This window comes from Lottia gigantea, assembly GCF_000327385.1.
Source record: "Lottia gigantea unplaced genomic scaffold LOTGIsca_86, whole genome shotgun sequence".
NCBI lineage: Eukaryota > Metazoa > Mollusca > Gastropoda > Lottiidae > Lottia > Lottia gigantea.
The window spans coordinates 431,005-448,356 of record NW_008710834.1 but is presented as its reverse complement, the minus strand read 5'-3'; the positions used below and the strand labels follow the sequence as shown (position 1 = coordinate 448,356).

The following is a 17,352-nucleotide window of genomic DNA, read 5'->3' as shown; positions in this document are numbered from 1 at the left end:
TTTCACTTTTCATTCAAAAATGCCTTACATTATATCCCTAAGGTCACACTTTGTGTTGACATTGACTGTTCAAAGAAAGAACAGTTATTTCTGTTTGACAAAAGACAGAATATCTCTTTTCAATTCGTCACGTTGTATTCATTTGACATCAAACCGTATTTTCGTGATCTTTTCGATTCACAATATCTTACGATATAGTGTGTTGAGACTAAAGCAGAATAATCGTTAGTCACAAAAGTAGAAATGCTAATCACGTCTAATACTCATTGGATTTGTTGTAAGACACTGTAAAGATTCTGTATACCCTCTCGCTACAACACATGGCCTGTCCGATTCTGTCAGAAGTCGTCTCCTGGCTATTTTTACCCAACTCAAATTTTATACAACGCAAAATTTATTTAGGTTAAACTAAAGAGTGAGACGACACGACCTTGAAATTAGTTGTACAGTAGCTGTATGCTCACGTAAATGAGTTTAAAGTTTGGGTTACTTTTTTTTAAGTGTCAAATTAAGAAAACTAATTGATTAATTGGTGTGTCTAATGGATTATCACATAATCTTTTTCATTATTGCATATAATTTAGAGTTTTAACTTATCATTAGTGTCCATGTATGTACAGTTAGATAAACAAAAAAAATACTTTTGAACCTTTCTTCATTGGTCATTGGAATTCTGATGGTAATTCTCTTCTAATTTAGCTAATTATGAATTATTTATGGACATGTCAGACAAACTGGTTTATTTTCAAGTCATAAGAACACCTAGCTCTGATCACAAGTATTAGCATTTTCATATATGAAAATTTAAGGGAACTCATCTTTAAGTAAATATTGTAGGTGAATGGCAAATATAGACGGGTTTTGTACATTGAATTCTTTTATTTGAAAACGTTTTACAACACACAAAGCTAAATCCTTTTCGTGCAGAATATTTTCTTTCAAGGAGCAAGATATATTATTGTGATCTGCATTAATAGGTCCCCATTACTAAAACCAAACTTCTCGATTTTTATTTGAAGATGAATAAAATGACAAACCTTTGAACAACGTCCAAATTGAAGATGTTTCGATGAACGGTTTTAAAATTATTGCCCTGAGACCAAGAAGCGTCAAAAATACCCCTTGTCGGCACCAGCAGATGTAGTTTTCAATCGATTTTGCTGAAACTTGGTGTGACTAGGCCTACATTGATTTACATGGTCTTGACGAGTTTGAAGTTGGTTGTTGTAGGCATGGATGATGCCCACCATTCATTAAGCGTTTATCTTAAAGCTTAAATCCGTAGGCCTACAGTAGTTTTCTTAGGCCTACCAAAAAACGTTAACAAACTTTCAAATTGGCATTAAATTATACAGAAGTGACTTTTGTGTAGACATTTCGGACTACGAACCTGCAACTCTTCATCTTCGGAGGAACGAATTGCCGATTGGTTCAGAAACAGTTGGTGGTCCAATCAAAATCCTTTTCTCAAAATCCAATGTCTGATAAATGGAAAATCAAAATTAATGGAGCCCATGGGATTATTTATGTAAATCTTTTGGGTATTTTGTGATTTAAGAAAGGTAAGGGATATGTTCCTCTTATGATGACATGCATTTTTTATTCAACCACATGGAAATGTGACGTATACTGCCGTTGCCCCAGTCCGACAACATTTCTTGTGAGCACTATAGACTACAGTTTTGATTTGATTTGAATGAAATTTGGTTTGATGATTTATATTCATGAGATCTTAGTCAAGTTCAAATTTGATGATTTTTCGATGAACAGTTTTTGAATTATTGCCCTTGACTTAGTTAAAACGTGTCCAAATTTGTTCGTGAGCGCAATAGAGACTGCAGTTTTCATTCAATTTTAATGAAATTTGATGTGATGATTTAGATTCATAAGATTTTCGAAGTTGAAGGATTTTTGATGAACGGTTTTTGAGTTATTGCCCTTGACTAAGTAAAAGTGTGTAGAAATTTGTTTGTGAACACAATGGATACAACAGTTTTCATCTGATTATAATGAAATTTGGAGTTATTTATTTTTATGAGATCTGTCAAGTTCAGTAAGATAATTCTTTGATGAACAATTTTTAAGTTAATGCCCTTGAAAAACATGTTAAAATTTGTTTGTGGACTGATTCAAGTTTGACATTTATTGGATAAACATTTTTTGAGTTACCCCCATCAGATTATGATAAAATTTGGTGTGATCATTTAAATTGATGAGAACTTAGTCAAGTTTTAATACAATGAATTTTCAATGAAGGGCTTTTTGGTTATTGTTATTGATTTAAAATAAAAAATTTGAATGAATATAATTAATAACTACAATGTATCATGAAGATCTTTAAAATTATAAAATTCATATTTAAGTCACTTAAGACTGTTCTTATTTCTGACACCTTGTAGTAGGCATATGTTACTTTGCATGGCAAGCTATCTTTAAGTTTTTCACTGGATGAAAACAGCAGTCTGTCCCTTTAAGTTCTGTAGTGTATTTGACAGTTTGATGAGTTGCCTAGCCTAAAGACATTGATGCTGAACTAAATGTATTTTTTTCTTTTTGTAAATGGTTCATACTAGGGCCAAACTAGGGATAAATTAGAGTTGTGTTTCATGTTCGCCCTGTTATAGAAATTATAAACATGGTGACACATATACTAATGACTATGGCTAACCCTTTTTTGGTAGGGGGGGGGGGGCTGGTTGGGGATTGAGTTGAATCATGGTTGCCATGACTGCTAGGAGTGTATTTTACAGATTATGACATGAAAAGGTTTTCATCGGTTTTCATCAGAAAACTAGTGGAAAGAAAATGATACATCTTAGTTGGTTGAATCTGAATGGGTATTCCCCAAATAACTTTTATTTATTTAGATTTCATATGCAAAATGGGCGTTGCTTGAAAGGGAGCTGTCATTAAACTCCGAAGAAAAGCTAGAAATTTTTTTTTTTTAAATCCCTGAAAATTCCATAGCAAAGATTCTCAATCGAAGCTCATCAACGACAAAGCAACCATGGTCAAATCAGATACAAACTGTAATCTTTATTTTGAACATGGTTGAGGACAATATTTTAATGTGACTGAAAAATCATGTGCCTTTTCAAAGTACAATATCCTTAATTTTTTCAGCACCAATGAAATCAATGAGGCAATCTTTCATTTCGATCAGTTCTTTCACAGTGTCATGAAATTCTCCATAATGGGCAGTAAAGATATAAATAGCTCTGTGTAGAACTCTCAAGGCCTCTTCTGCTCTCTGAGCATTGAATAATATATCTGCCAACTTCTGGAGCTCATGGCCAACTTCTATACTATCTGAGCCATACATAGCTTCTGTTACTTTGATACTGTCTTGTAAATGGTGGACAGCTTTAATGTGGTCACCTGGAATTGAGAATAAAATTTTTTAAATGAACTTAATCCAAAGCACCAATTTATAATATATTACATGAGAAATGTCTTCTGTCAATAACCTCTTATATATTATGTATTGTAATTGATATTGTAGATACACATAATTAAAAGGAATAGGTTAAATGGACAGGTGGTCCATTTTTTGGACTGATAGTACCATAGTTTCCAAAACAGGAATTTTTTAGCTAAGTTCACAGCTCACTATCGAAATTTGAGCCTAAAAGACAAATCGTTTTTTTTTTACTTTCTCTATCATATATGGAAAAGACATGTATGGAAATAGTAAGTCAAACTCTTAGTTTGAGTTATTTTTGAATGAATTATGCGATTTTCGTACATTTCTAGTATTTCTGAAGACTATTTACATATATATTCAAGACCAAAATTATCCCGAAAAATGGTCTGCTTGTTCCTTTAACAGGCCTCATTTATATTAGCCCTCTCCAAAAAAGGAATAGAGTCATCCATTTGAATGTATGAAATAGAGCATGTTAAGTTTTTATATAGTTTGTTGATCTTCTTATTAAATGAATAAAAAATGTACTCTATTTGGTCATAAAGAAGATATAGCTTTCCACCCTTGGATAGGTTTTTATTGATGTCCCATTTTATTTTGATAGCCGTTCATTTTGATAAATTTCAAATTTACTTTTTCGAACTATTTAAAAGAGGAACATTTGGCATTTTAAGGAGTTGATTTGAGTCTTGAAAATATGTAACTAATCTTCAGAAGTACTAGAATGGTACGCATAATTCCTTAAAAAAAAGAATTTTACTTATTAATGTCTTTTCTATAAATGGTGCCGGCTGTGGAAGTTATGCTAATAGCTCTGCTACATATCATGGTAATGAATGACAGACATTAATATTGTCACATGATCACGTTATTTAAATATTCAGGACTTCAAGTAGTTGTGAACAAAGACAATGACGACAAGCACTTTGTAAGATATGGATTCAAACTGATAATAATATGTATAATTAGTGAACCAACACCATTGAATGCATAAGTGAGTGACAGGTTTAACTCCCAAAGGCTCTAAATTTAAAGACTAAAATAAAGTTGCAATATAACTATCTCTTATTATGACTTTTAATTTGTAGCTTTATATCCACAAGATCTTGTTCAAATTCGAAATTAAGTTAGATTCAACATTATGATAGCAGAGTTAAACCCTTGATACACTCAAATTTATGTTAAATGTGGCTTGTGAACACAATAAAGTTGACAGTTTATGTCCGAATTTTATTAAAATTTGTGAGTAGGTTTAAATGAACAATATCTTTCTAGGCAATCGCATGTTTAAAATATAATTACCTTGTACAGTATAGCCCCTAGCTAAACTATCATCAACAGACGCTCTAATAACATTATATTCATGTAAATGTTTACAACATAGCTTATAACATAACAAGAGAAACTTCAAAGCTTCTGAAATATAAAATGTCTGTAATAACATTGTCTTCAAGTAAATCAAAGGGAAAGCATTTGTCTGATAAATGAAAGGGAAAGCATTTGTCTGATAAATGAAAGGGAAAGCATTTATCTGATAAATGAACTGCAAACGCCCCCCTTCAAAATTACAGTGAAGTGACCCCTTGATGTAGGAACATTACTAACCTTGTGTATTTGAATGCTGTAATAGTGAAGTGACTCCTTGATGTAAGAACATGACTAACCTTGTGTATTTGAATGCTGTAATAGTGAAGTGACCCATTGATGTAAGAACATGACTAGTATTTGAATGCTGTAGTAGTGAAGTGACTCCTTGATGTAGGAACATGACTAACCTTGTGTATTTGAATGCTGTAATAGTGAACTGACTCCTTGATGCTAAAACATTACTAACCTTGTGTATTTGAATGCTGTAGTAATGAAGTGACTCCTTGATGCTAAAACATTACTAACCTTGTGTATTTGAATGCTGTAGTAATGAAGTGACTCCTTGATGCTAAAACATTACTAACCATGTGTATTTGAATGCTGTAGTAATGAAGTGACTCCTTGATGCTAAAACATTACTAACCTTGTGTATTTGAATGCTGTAATAGTGAAGTGACTCCTTGATGTAATAAGCCTTCTATCTGTTGTCTGATTTCTTTTGAAGCTGTGTCTTCTGTTTGTCCACAATCCAGACATTGTGGTAGTTCACTGGTTGTGTCAATAATGCCTGTACAGCTATTGCATATTGCAGCCTAGATAAAAAATAAGGGCAGTAACTCATATTAAATATTTCTTAATTGTTTCAATTTTTGTAAGAGTTCATCCTTGGATATAATAAACCATTTTACCAAGTTTCATAAGAATCCATTAAGAATTGTGACCTGTAGAGTGTTAAAAAGAGCTAAAAATGGAAAGCATTTTGAAGAACTTGTACTAAATAGTTTAATTCTCGACTGGGCTCATTCTGATGTAAAAATCTGTCATGAATTGTGCCTTCTGGAGTGACTGCAAGCAATTATTTAAGGACAATATATGCTCTACATTTCATGCAGAGGGAATATACCCTGTGAAATTAAGACAAAATGAGATGATATGAATGGAGTTTTATCATCAATTTTTCTGCACCATGTTGGCTAATGAAGATGGGCAATGCCATGCTGGGTGTAATGAGGGAAATTTTGTCAGGACAGCAGAATTAGCCTGCTGCTTTTTGATTTCCAACTGTCGAGGGATCTTTAACGTACACAGCTTGTAGCACACAGGGCCTCAGCTTGTAGCACACAGGGCCTCGGTTTATTTTCCCATCCGAACGACTAGATGCTTTTTACATGTCAGCCCCTTGTACCTGCATCATTGACAAGGGGTCCCCTATCAGTGATAGGGCCAGTGGTATTTGAGAGGGTATAATATAAGTTGTACACTAACAAGGAGATGAATGCAGGTTTAAACCTGTGAAGTTGGTCACAGTTGTGGCTATTCAAGTCTTCAGTCAGACTGTTGCCAACTTCAGGGGATTAATTCTGCATTCACCTACAGGGGGTGTGCTATGAATTAATCCTATGATATACAATGTACATAACATTTTTGATTAAAGTTACTTTTTACACTTGTTAGCTAATTCTTCATAAAAAAAGTGTAAAAATGTTTTGTACAGTCAGCATGTTTATCAAACAATTATATGAAGACGAAATGGTCAATGTCAATGGGGGTTTTGTGTCAAGCTACATGAGCTGTCAAGTGTACTACAGTTTTGACCCATTAAACACTGGTGTAGTATTTAAATGTTATATTAAGTTAACTCAATGTCATTTATAGTAAATCAATCACCAATATAGCCCCATCATAAGATAAGTTAATGTATTTTCTTACATTAAATTTGATATCACCAGCTCTTTCTTCACAACATGGTGGACATTTACAATGAAAAAAATATTGGTTCTCTAAAACTTCTTGTCTTCGTTTTCTAACCATTCTTTTATGATGGGGTCCTTTAATACAAAGATGCATTTGATGATTATGTTTCTTCTACAAAGAATTTTTTCCAATTGTTGAATTAACGCAATCTGATGAAAATACAGATCTAGATGATTCTTCCATGCTATTCTAGATGGTAATTATACCTCCAATCAATAACATTTTTCTTCAAAATGAATTCAGTCAACTAAAACATATGACATCATAAAACTCAAACACTCTATCCAACAGAGCTACAGCCTGTCTACAATCATCAGTTAAATAAAACCATCAGTATATATGGTCCTGCAATGCCACTTTGCTTTTTTGTTTATTTGAAATACAGTGAAGAATTAGATTAAGATCAATATTATTGATTATTATTAGTATAGTGCTCATTACTTCTCTAACGTGAGCATTCAATGGTGCTTTACAGACACAAATAATTCTACATTATAGTCAATGTCTATACACACACACCCTCACGCGTGACACTTGATTTAGATAAAGGTTGTTATAAAAAGATGTGTTTATTAGCTAATGAAATAATCAATTTTTACCATAACAATTATAAATTTCTTCTCCCTCTAGTACTTTCTTGACAGATTTCACTATTAATGTGTCACCATGAAAACTGGAGAAAAATATAAGCAAATATGATCATTACAATAAAGGTCTGAACCATAACTTATAAATAAACATTGTACACTATTCATGCTTTTCCTTATTAATGCAAGGAGATTTTGTGACCATATTTAAACTCTAAGCTTAAAGTACTAAGAAAAAATATTATCTTGACTTCCAGCCAAATTAAAATTCTTTTCGTAAGGTTTTTTAACTTGGACAATCTAGGCCAACAGGCTCTGACAGTCCCCAAAATCTACAACTTCAAGAGGTTTGGGTTTTTTGGAGAGACACCTGTGTTATCTTGACTTACAACCAAACTACAATTCTTTTTGACTAGGATAATCCCTCCCAAATCTACAGCCTCAAGGGGTTTTGGGGAGACGCCTCTCAATTTTGGCCGCCTCTTCGGCCATTTTCTAAATCACCCCTGAATAGCTGATATTGAGTTTTTTAGAAGCAATATTTCATGCGATATTTCATTTATTAAATTGACTTTATCAATACTGCTGTATGCACATAATGCAGGTGTAAAAGAAGTTTTGCAATACCTTGATATTATAGTAGGATCACAGGAATGGTTCATCAGACTAGCTGTAGGGTAGATGGCAGTAGCTATTCGTACCTGACTAGTATCTAATATCATTGAATCATTTATAGTATCAGTACACTGGACTTCGGTTATAGCATGAGCATTACAAACCAACTGTTCAATATGGCGTAACAGAAGTCCACCTATATCTAACATTTCATTGGTTAAGACTCCACAAAAACTTGTTTTATTGCTTGAGGATTGGCAAGCCTCTGTTTTGCCATTGGTCAAAAGACCATCAATGTTACTTTCCATAGACTTTTCATTGGTTGAAATAGAATTGTTTTGCTTCTTTTGATTGGTCAAACTATTATCTTTGCTGTCATTGGCTATGTCAGCATCTTTTCCTTCATTTGCATAAATTGTTCCGCCTTTATCATCAATTTCGACACTTTGAAGATCTGCTTGTAATGTAGAATCAATATGTGTTGCTATTTGAGTTACATTAGTATTAAACCAACCAGAATGTACCAGTATAATCAGTAGTAATGCAGCAGTCTACAATCAAACAAATAATGTTTGCTGAAAAGGGGGGATATGTGCCAGCTTCCAGATGTCAAGAACTACATTAAAAATACATTCTCCTTCTGTAATTTTGTGAACATAATTTTGGTTTTTTGTTACATGTTAGTAAAGGAAATGATTTTTTTTTATGGACTTTATTTGCTTTCAAAAACATTTGATATTCAAAAATGTTTAAAATTGGCCCGATATCCAGATCTTTATTATGGCTATGATATAAGTATTGCAAAGTATACTCTGAAAATTTGCTCATACTGTATATAATAAATTTACACTACAAGTATTTATTGTAAGAACTCAATACACAAACTTTAACCCTTTCAACCCTAGCGGCTGGTTAACTGGCCACACATGCAGCCAGTATACCAGCCATTACTAGGTGATGTCATACAACATTAACGTCATACGCTTTTACTTTTATTACTTGGAGTTCAGGCTATATGACGTTATATTTCATTTACACTCAAGGTTCATGATTAATTTTGTAGTAAGTATGGTCTTCCTCCATGTAAAATTTCAACGGTATGATTATTCTTGTTGAAATGTGTTTTGTGAAATGATGGCTTGATAAGCTTTGTTGTTTAACCCAAAAACTTACCCCTGAGTATTGATACATATCTTCTGTAAGTATATCATTATCATGTGTCATTAAATAATAAACTGTATCATAACTCCTCTCATATTTTCCTCTCTCATTTAAACCAGGTAATCTAGAATTGGCTGTTTTCTTACTTTCATCATCTTTTCTTTCCTTGATAAAATCTGAATTGATGGAATTGAAGTTATAAGTGTCTAATCATCACCGATTAATTTTCAATCAAAAAGGATGGGCTTAAAGAGATGAGTTTCCATCAGTGGCTTTTTATGGAACTGAACCAAGTTCTTTTTATTTATAAAACTGTTATATATTATGTAGATAGGGCCCTATCTAGTATCCCCCTACTGTCAAAATATGAGAAAATTATCTCCCTTTACGCCATCTCTTCAACATCCCTGAAACTAATGTCATGTGAGTACTTGAAACCACTCTCAAAGATTTTGTATGGTTTAGAATTTAGATTCACCACAGCAGCTTTTTGGATAAAATGAATCATGTATATATTAATAAGGATCATGCTCAAACAACAAGGTTTCTTTTACCACCTTACATGAATCTTGCGTCCCTTTACTACCCTATGAGAATTTAGTAACTAACCTGTCAGAAACTGTAAACCAGCAGTTAAAACTGTACGTAGACTAAGATGAGCTATACCCACGGAATGTAATAAATCTAAATATGGACATTCTACAGAATGATACAGCTTCCAGGATTCTTCTTGACATTTACTGCTACAGTATCTTACTACACTACACTGTATACATCTAGAAATAGAATACAATAGATGGAATGGAATAGAAATATGAAACAGAATAGAAGTAGAAGATGATAATTCTATGATCTATGATTATAAAAGTACATACCCGACAAGATTAAGTGGTAGTAGATAGTAATATAAAAGTACATACCCACCTAGATTAAGTGGTAGTAGATAGTAATATAAAAGTACATACCCGACTAGATTAAGTGGTAGTAGATAGTAATATAAAAGTACATACCCGACTAGATTAAGTGGTAGTAGATAGTAATATAAAAGTACATACCCGACTAGATTAAGTGGTAGTAGATAGTAATATAAAAGTACATACCCGACTAGATTGAGTGGTAGTTTATGATAACAGTGATGACAATGCGTTTTATAATGATTGGTACTGTATACCGGACTAGATTGAGTGGTAGTTTATGATAACAGTGATGACAATGTGTTTTATAATGATTGGTACATACCCAACTAGACTGAGTGGTGGTTTATGATAACAGTGATGACAATGTGTTTTATAATGATTGGTACATACCCGACTAGATTGAGTGGTAGTTTATGATAACAGTGATGACAATGTGTTAATGATTGGTACATACCCGACTAGATTGAGTGGTAGTTTATGATAACAGTGATGACAATGTGCTTTATAATGATTGGTACATACCCGACTAGATTGAGTGGTAGTTTATGATAACAGTGATGACAATGTGTTTTATAATGATTGGTACATACCCAACTAGACTGAGTGGTGGTTTATGATAACAGTGATGACAATGTGCTTTATAATGATTGGTACATACCCGACTAGATTGAGTGGTAGTTTATGATAACAGTGATGACAATGTGTTAATGATTGGTACATACCCGACTAGATTGAGTGGTAGTTTATGATAACAGTGATGACAATGTGCTTTATAGTGATTGGTACATACCCGACTAGATTGAGTGGTAGTTTATGATAACAGTGATGACAATGTGCTTTATAATGATTGGTACATACCCGACTAGATTGAGTGGTAGTTTATGATAACAGTGATGACAATGTGTTTTATAATGATCAGGTAGTAGAACAGATGAAAATGGTTTCTCTACAATCAGAGTGTCTCCAACTTCTATTTCTCTGTTGGTCTAGTAAAATTGATTAAGATATTACATAATTTATTAACTAATTATACAGATGACACATTTTGATTACATATTCTATGCAAATTCAGAAAAAATCAGGAATATTAACAGAAGAAAACTTTACAGCTATACAAGTACATTGCATGATATCTGCATGAAAATGCCTTTTGAAAAATGCAATAGGTTACCACAAAATGAAGCCAGTGTTAGCAGGGGACTCAGTAAGTTGATTGCTTGCTGGCCTTATTAACTTGAAGATAAAGGGTTCAATCCTGTCATGATAAGATATACCATCAGATTTTTCAACTATATTTGCTTACCGTTAAATATCGACCTTGTTCTTTAGTATATCTCATATCAATACAGTTTGAAGCCTGTGTCAAAATATCATTGGTACCATAGGAAACAACGTGTTCTTTCAATTGAGCTGTCTTCTTAGTTTCTGTGAGTGACTCACTAAATTAAAACACAGTAAAAGTTGAAAATCATTTACTAGCATCAATTATATCAACATATCCTAGTGAATATATTAATGGTAATATCACACCACCACAAAACATTGCATTAAGTATTCTTATACCTTTACTATGCTTTTGACTTATTTGCCAAAGTAATTCCTTTAAACAGTAGTTAAGGAAATCATTTCAGACAAATATGTTAAGGATCTGGCAAACTAAGCTGGCACAGTAGAAAATGATTTGGGAAACTCAGCAATGATTTGCTAAACTTATTACAAGCCTTATATGTGCCAATTACAAAAGAACCACAATCTACCAAAGTGGAATCAAGCAGATATACCTTTTATTATGAAGTGTCTTCTGCAATCCTTCAATTTCCTTCATCACTGATTCTAAATAAATAAAACTTCGAAATTACAAACCAAGAAAACGTACAAAAATAAATTCATAAGCAGAAAAAATGCCACTGCCACCATATTGATTTTGATTCAATAAAATTAATAAGGGAAAAAACCAATCTTACCAAATTTCTTGCTCTCTATTTTGTCTTTTTGAGAATTAATGAAAGTTAATGTACTCTCCAGTTCTGAAAAAAGTAAGACAGCTTTTTCGATAATGTCTCAGGTGAAGCAATTAAATATTTTTAAATGCAAGGCTAAGAAAAATATTGAATATAGAAATAAGGGGGTTTATAGGTTACTTTTGACTGATAAGGGTAAAGCCAGGATTCAGCTTAATGATACACTGATACAGGCATAAATAAAAAATAAGGTTTCCAATAACATAATGTTTAGCCTATATTGCCTGAGATGCCATGCAAATGGGAATACTTTCTTTGCCGTATACTGACCATAGCCTGCATGCTGGAAATCATTTAGTTGTAGACGACACTGGATTCTTCTTGTATATAATTTATACAGTGATTCTTCAGGAAAACCTGACTCTACTGCTCTTTCTATATCTGTCAAACATTCCTATAAAAACAAATGAAATGAAATGAATGGAGTTTTACGTCCTACTTTTCTGCATCATGTGGGCTAATGAAAATGGGCAACACCATGCAGGGTGCAATGAGGGAAATTTTGCATTAGCCTGCTCTTTTTCGATTTCCAACTCTCAAGGGATCTTTAACATGCAAAAGCACCTTGAATCAAACACATCACAAGATGCCATGCGATTTACAAAAATAAATATTCAGCAAGTTGTCAAGGAATTGGATATTTTCAGAGGGCAAATATACACTATACGGACAAATCTTTAGGCCTGTACAGTCTATCTTACCTCATATTTACAGAGATGATACAAAGCAGCTGATCTGTTACCATAAGCTAGTGCTAGATCATTACCATTGTTAACAGGTGACAACAGAACACTCTGTAAATTTAATCAGTAAGATACAGTAACAGAATCTACAAAGTTACTAGATGTTTTTTGGGATTATCATGAGGGACATTGTAGTAATGTCTATGCTTTGCATAGAATTGGCAGGTAGGGTCAGAGTTGTCTGGCTAGGTTGAAATGATGATATATCTATTGAAAGAGAAATGACTTCTAAAATCATCATACCTCTGTATAAAACTCAATAGCATTTCCATAATTTCTTTTCTTAAAGTGAATATTTCCATTATTTTTACACTTGGCAGCTTTTTCTGAACTTTTAGTATGAATCAAGTCACAATTATCCAAATAAACTTTCAACCATTCCACATTCCTGTACAATAGTCAAATAAATAATATAATATATACTATATAACTCTTTATAAGTATAATATATACTATATAACTCTTTATAAGGCTTAGAAATGATAAATTAATTAATTACTCTCTTTTTCTCCTTGAGGTCGTAATACAGAGGTTCAACTGTATGAACCTCGCTAAAACGAAAGTAGTGCGATTACTTTTTTCCGATTATGCAAACAAAGAGAAAAAATCATACTGAATCAAATTTTGGTTGAAAATGAATTTAATACGTTCTCTGACAGTTTTTAAACACCCAAACGACTCAAGACATCCCGAATTAAGAGAATGATTAAGAAAATCATCCAAATTTTGTTGCCAGTTGCCAACATTAGCCGCCATGTTAAACACTTAGTCATTTCATTGGTTAAATCGTCAAGGGAGGTTATTCAAATTAAGGTTATTGATTTCAGACTACAACTAACTTTCTGACCCATAAATATTACTCTAAGTGTCGACAGTTTTTCGATTAGGCATAAATATTATCTATTTCTTAAATAACAGGTGGTAAATATAGTGAGGTCTTTAAATGAAATTCTGAAAGTCCGAAAAATTCTTTACTACCTTTACTAAATGCCATTCTGGAACACATTAATTATCCTTAATTAATAATTATCCAGCAAGATTGGATTAGTTTGAAGTTGTTCTCAGTCCAAAAGTTTATTTAGAGAGATGGGAAAATTTTTCGATCGCAAATCTATACGATATATTAGCTAATTGGACTTTAGGACCCTTGTATATCTCCAAAAAAAATAATAATTTTAAGCCTTGCACGCATTTAGCATTTTTTATTCCTGAAAGTTATTGAAGAGCGACATTGACGTTCTTCCACTTTTATCATCGTATATGCGCCGACAAGTTTGTTTCAAAGAACAACTTTTGATGTGGTTTTGACTGTCTGATTGCATAGGCCTGGGAATGTCTGGTGTAATCAAGTGATGGCGGCCAAATTCCTTGCAGAAAACCCTATGTGTATATATGTAAATTAGACACTAGGCCTACTACTATTAGTTAGAATGAAAAAAAAATAGCCACCTTACTGGATTTCTTAGATTTTTGAAGACTTTTGGTATGTCATTTAAAATGAAATGAAATGAAATGAAATGAATGGAGTTTTACGTCCTACTTTTCTGCACCATGTGGGCTAATGAAGACGGGCAACGCCATGCAGGGTGCCATGAGGGAAATTTTGTCAGGACAGCAGCATTAGCCTGCTGCTTTTCGATTTCCAACTGTCGAGGGATCTTTAACGTACACAGCTTGTAGCACACGAGGCCTAGGTTTATTGTCCCATCCGAACGACTAGACGCTTTTTCCATGTCAGCCCCTCGTACCTGCATCACTGACAGGGAAATGGTATGTCATTTAGGGGATCTAACTGAAAGAATGTATGTAAAGAAGACACACTTCCACTATACTTGGATTCGTTCTGACTTTTAGTATGCCGTTTAGGATACATTATAACTGATAAACATTGAAGTGAAAATAATTTCATTGCAATTTGTTTGACTTCAAAACATAATATTCCTAGTCTAATTCCGCATCAATGTTCATAATGTTGGGCGTTATAGTAGGCCCAGATGCTTTTATGAAACCACCCACTAAATTCAAAATAAACTTTTAAATTAATTATATGACTATACAATCAATGACTAGTCACAATGAGTGACTGATGTAGAATAAATAAAGCGAACCATCCCTAACATACGCTATGGTACGAAAACATTGACCATGCTATTTCATTCGAAGCAGATATTAGATACAATTCTTTCTTTTTTAGACCATTACAATTTAAACGCAATGAAAATGATAGTAATTGTGTACATTGTCAAACTCCGCCCTCAATTTTCAATAGTCCTCTTTAGTATTAGGTTGTGAATCAACATTAGTTTGTTAAAATACCCCTATCCTGGTCTATTCACCTTAAAAGGCCGTAAAACTGGTTGCTGTAATACTTATTCCCAATCAATGACTGAACCAGATGAGTGGGGACCCATGAGCATAAGTGGGATAGGGACTCTCCCTGGGAATTCTTTTTCAACATATGCTCCCCTGCATTTTTAGACCCCTCAAGTCAATTTAGTTAGATTTGGTTTGGTAGATACTTATACTTTGGTACACTTTTCAAAATTTATTTTTTTTTTCTCTGGTTATGGGACCCTTCAGGGTTTGGGGTCGTAGACTTGGTTCAACCAGACCCTATGGTTGAACCACTGTTTCCAATCCATGACAGTAGGCTACACATTATTATTGAAAGTTGAAAATAAAGGTTTTATATTGAGTTTTTTTTAACTTCGTCATGATGACAAAATTAGAGTGGCAATGTTCACATCGAGACATGAAAAAGTTATCATATATACCAAATGATATTTTTTTCATGAAACACACCACAGAGACGTCTGATCGAAAATTTGAATAATGAAAATTGATGCTATCAGTGTCCCCAATACACATAAAAATTTAGAAAACCTCTTTACAATCCCTTTAATTATTCAATTGTCTTTACATTATAGCTAAGGCAGTACACGGAGGACCAACAACCTATTCGTTCCACAAACTAGACATGATTGTTGCTCCTCATGATGAAGTCACTTGAATGTTTATTGAAGGTCTCCAAACGTTAGTATATTACAGGTAAGTTGTGTATGTCTCCTGTTCCTTAAAATTGGAGTATGTGCCTACAATGTCTCCTTTAAAAAAGAGCTTAACAGTTTGTCATTGTGGTAGAGCCGCTAAAGTAATTGACTACAGTAGTAAAAGTAGGACGTAAAACTCTATTTCATCTGTATCACCTCACACTATTTCTATGTCAAAAAATGTGTTTTGTGTTTCATGGATGTCGGGACAATCTGTGTAGATGCCACCAACAAACCAATTTTTGATCCTCGTCCGGTTATCCATTTATAAATTTGTTCGTCTTCAAAAATAAATGTTACCACGAGTTAGGAATGCCTGTGTTTCATTTACGCATCGAGTGTTGGAGTTTCCATGTTTAAATTTCAAAGATGTTCTTCACAGGAATCAATGAATTAAGATGTATTAATGGTTCTGTCGATAGGCCAATAGGCGGTCACGAGTTTCTTAGGATATGTTTCCTTCAGTGCTTGTGTAGAAGCCAGCTTCAATTCTGGAAAATCAACCTCGAAAGCAATTTATTTTTATCTTTTGCCTGGCCGAGACAAATCGATTTTACAAAACAAAAAAAACTTAAACTTATTACAAACCGGAAATGGTTAATTGTAGATTAGCTCAATATGCTAGGGGACAGTAAATCTTTAATTATACGTCGTCTGGGGATTCGATTTTAGACAACCCGAATAGGGGTCGATATAATTATAGAAACGCCGCAAAGCAGGACTAAGAGGTTATAGATGTCTGGATGTCTCTTTGGATTGTTATATACACACCAGACCATCCTAATATTGAAGAGGAACTTATTATAAAAAACGTTCAGATGTGATCCAACGTAATTTGGTTCGAACAAGCAACTCTATACATTTCGGACTAACTGAATGTCAAGAAGTCAATCCTCTATTAGATAGAGTCAAGATCCACGCCTTTCATTTCTAACAAGGGTTAACACCGGGTAATCCAAATTAATAGAGACATTTTTAAAACATCGATACATTTACCTACTTTGGGAAAAAAAATCATGGCATGGGAAAAGTTGAAAAGCAATTAACTATTATTACATGATAGTCAAACACAGGTCGATCGAATAATGAAATAAGGGTGGGGAGTCAAATAAACAAGAGACGGTTCCCTTTGTTGGAAGACAGACAAGTCGCTGGTTTATAAAGACTGTTTTTAAAGCTGAACTGAAAGAGAAAGTTTAGGAGTAAGAAGCAACATTTGAGAGGGTATCGACCGAAACAGGTAAGGTTATTTTAAGTATTAAAATGAGCTGTTGTGTCATATGTGATCGCGAAGAGGGTCAAAAGAACTTTTCTAGCCTTTGTGTGTACATCGAGAACAATTATAAGTAGGCCTATACGGTTTTTAATTGCGTCATTCCGATTCCCGACATCTTACATGAAAGAGATTGCTTTCTCTGATTCCAAAGTTACACCTCTGTGGTATCTGTGTTGAAAGGTAATGGCGCCACTGTCTTATATATGTATTTGCCCT

At 33.4% G+C, this 17,352-nt stretch overlaps 1 protein-coding gene across 1 annotated transcript; it reads right to left on the bottom strand.

Moving 5' to 3' along the window:
• Nucleotides 1-3,094: 3,094 nt before the first annotated feature.
• LOTGIDRAFT_169490 (hypothetical protein) lies at nt 3,095-13,566 on the bottom strand (the record flags this gene model as incomplete). The annotated part of the gene is made up of 17 exons (XM_009067781.1): nt 3,095-3,378; nt 4,727-4,840; nt 5,030-5,104; nt 5,436-5,604; nt 6,722-6,840; nt 7,366-7,439; nt 7,981-8,519; nt 9,142-9,305; nt 9,739-9,905; nt 10,905-11,032; nt 11,350-11,485; nt 11,828-11,879; nt 12,011-12,073; nt 12,338-12,461; nt 12,769-12,861; nt 13,054-13,198; nt 13,424-13,566. The coding sequence occupies 17 exons, from the start codon at nt 13,564-13,566 to the stop codon at nt 3,095-3,097; spliced, it is 2,589 nt and encodes an 862-aa protein (XP_009066029.1).
• Nucleotides 13,567-17,352: the final 3,786 nt, after the last annotated feature.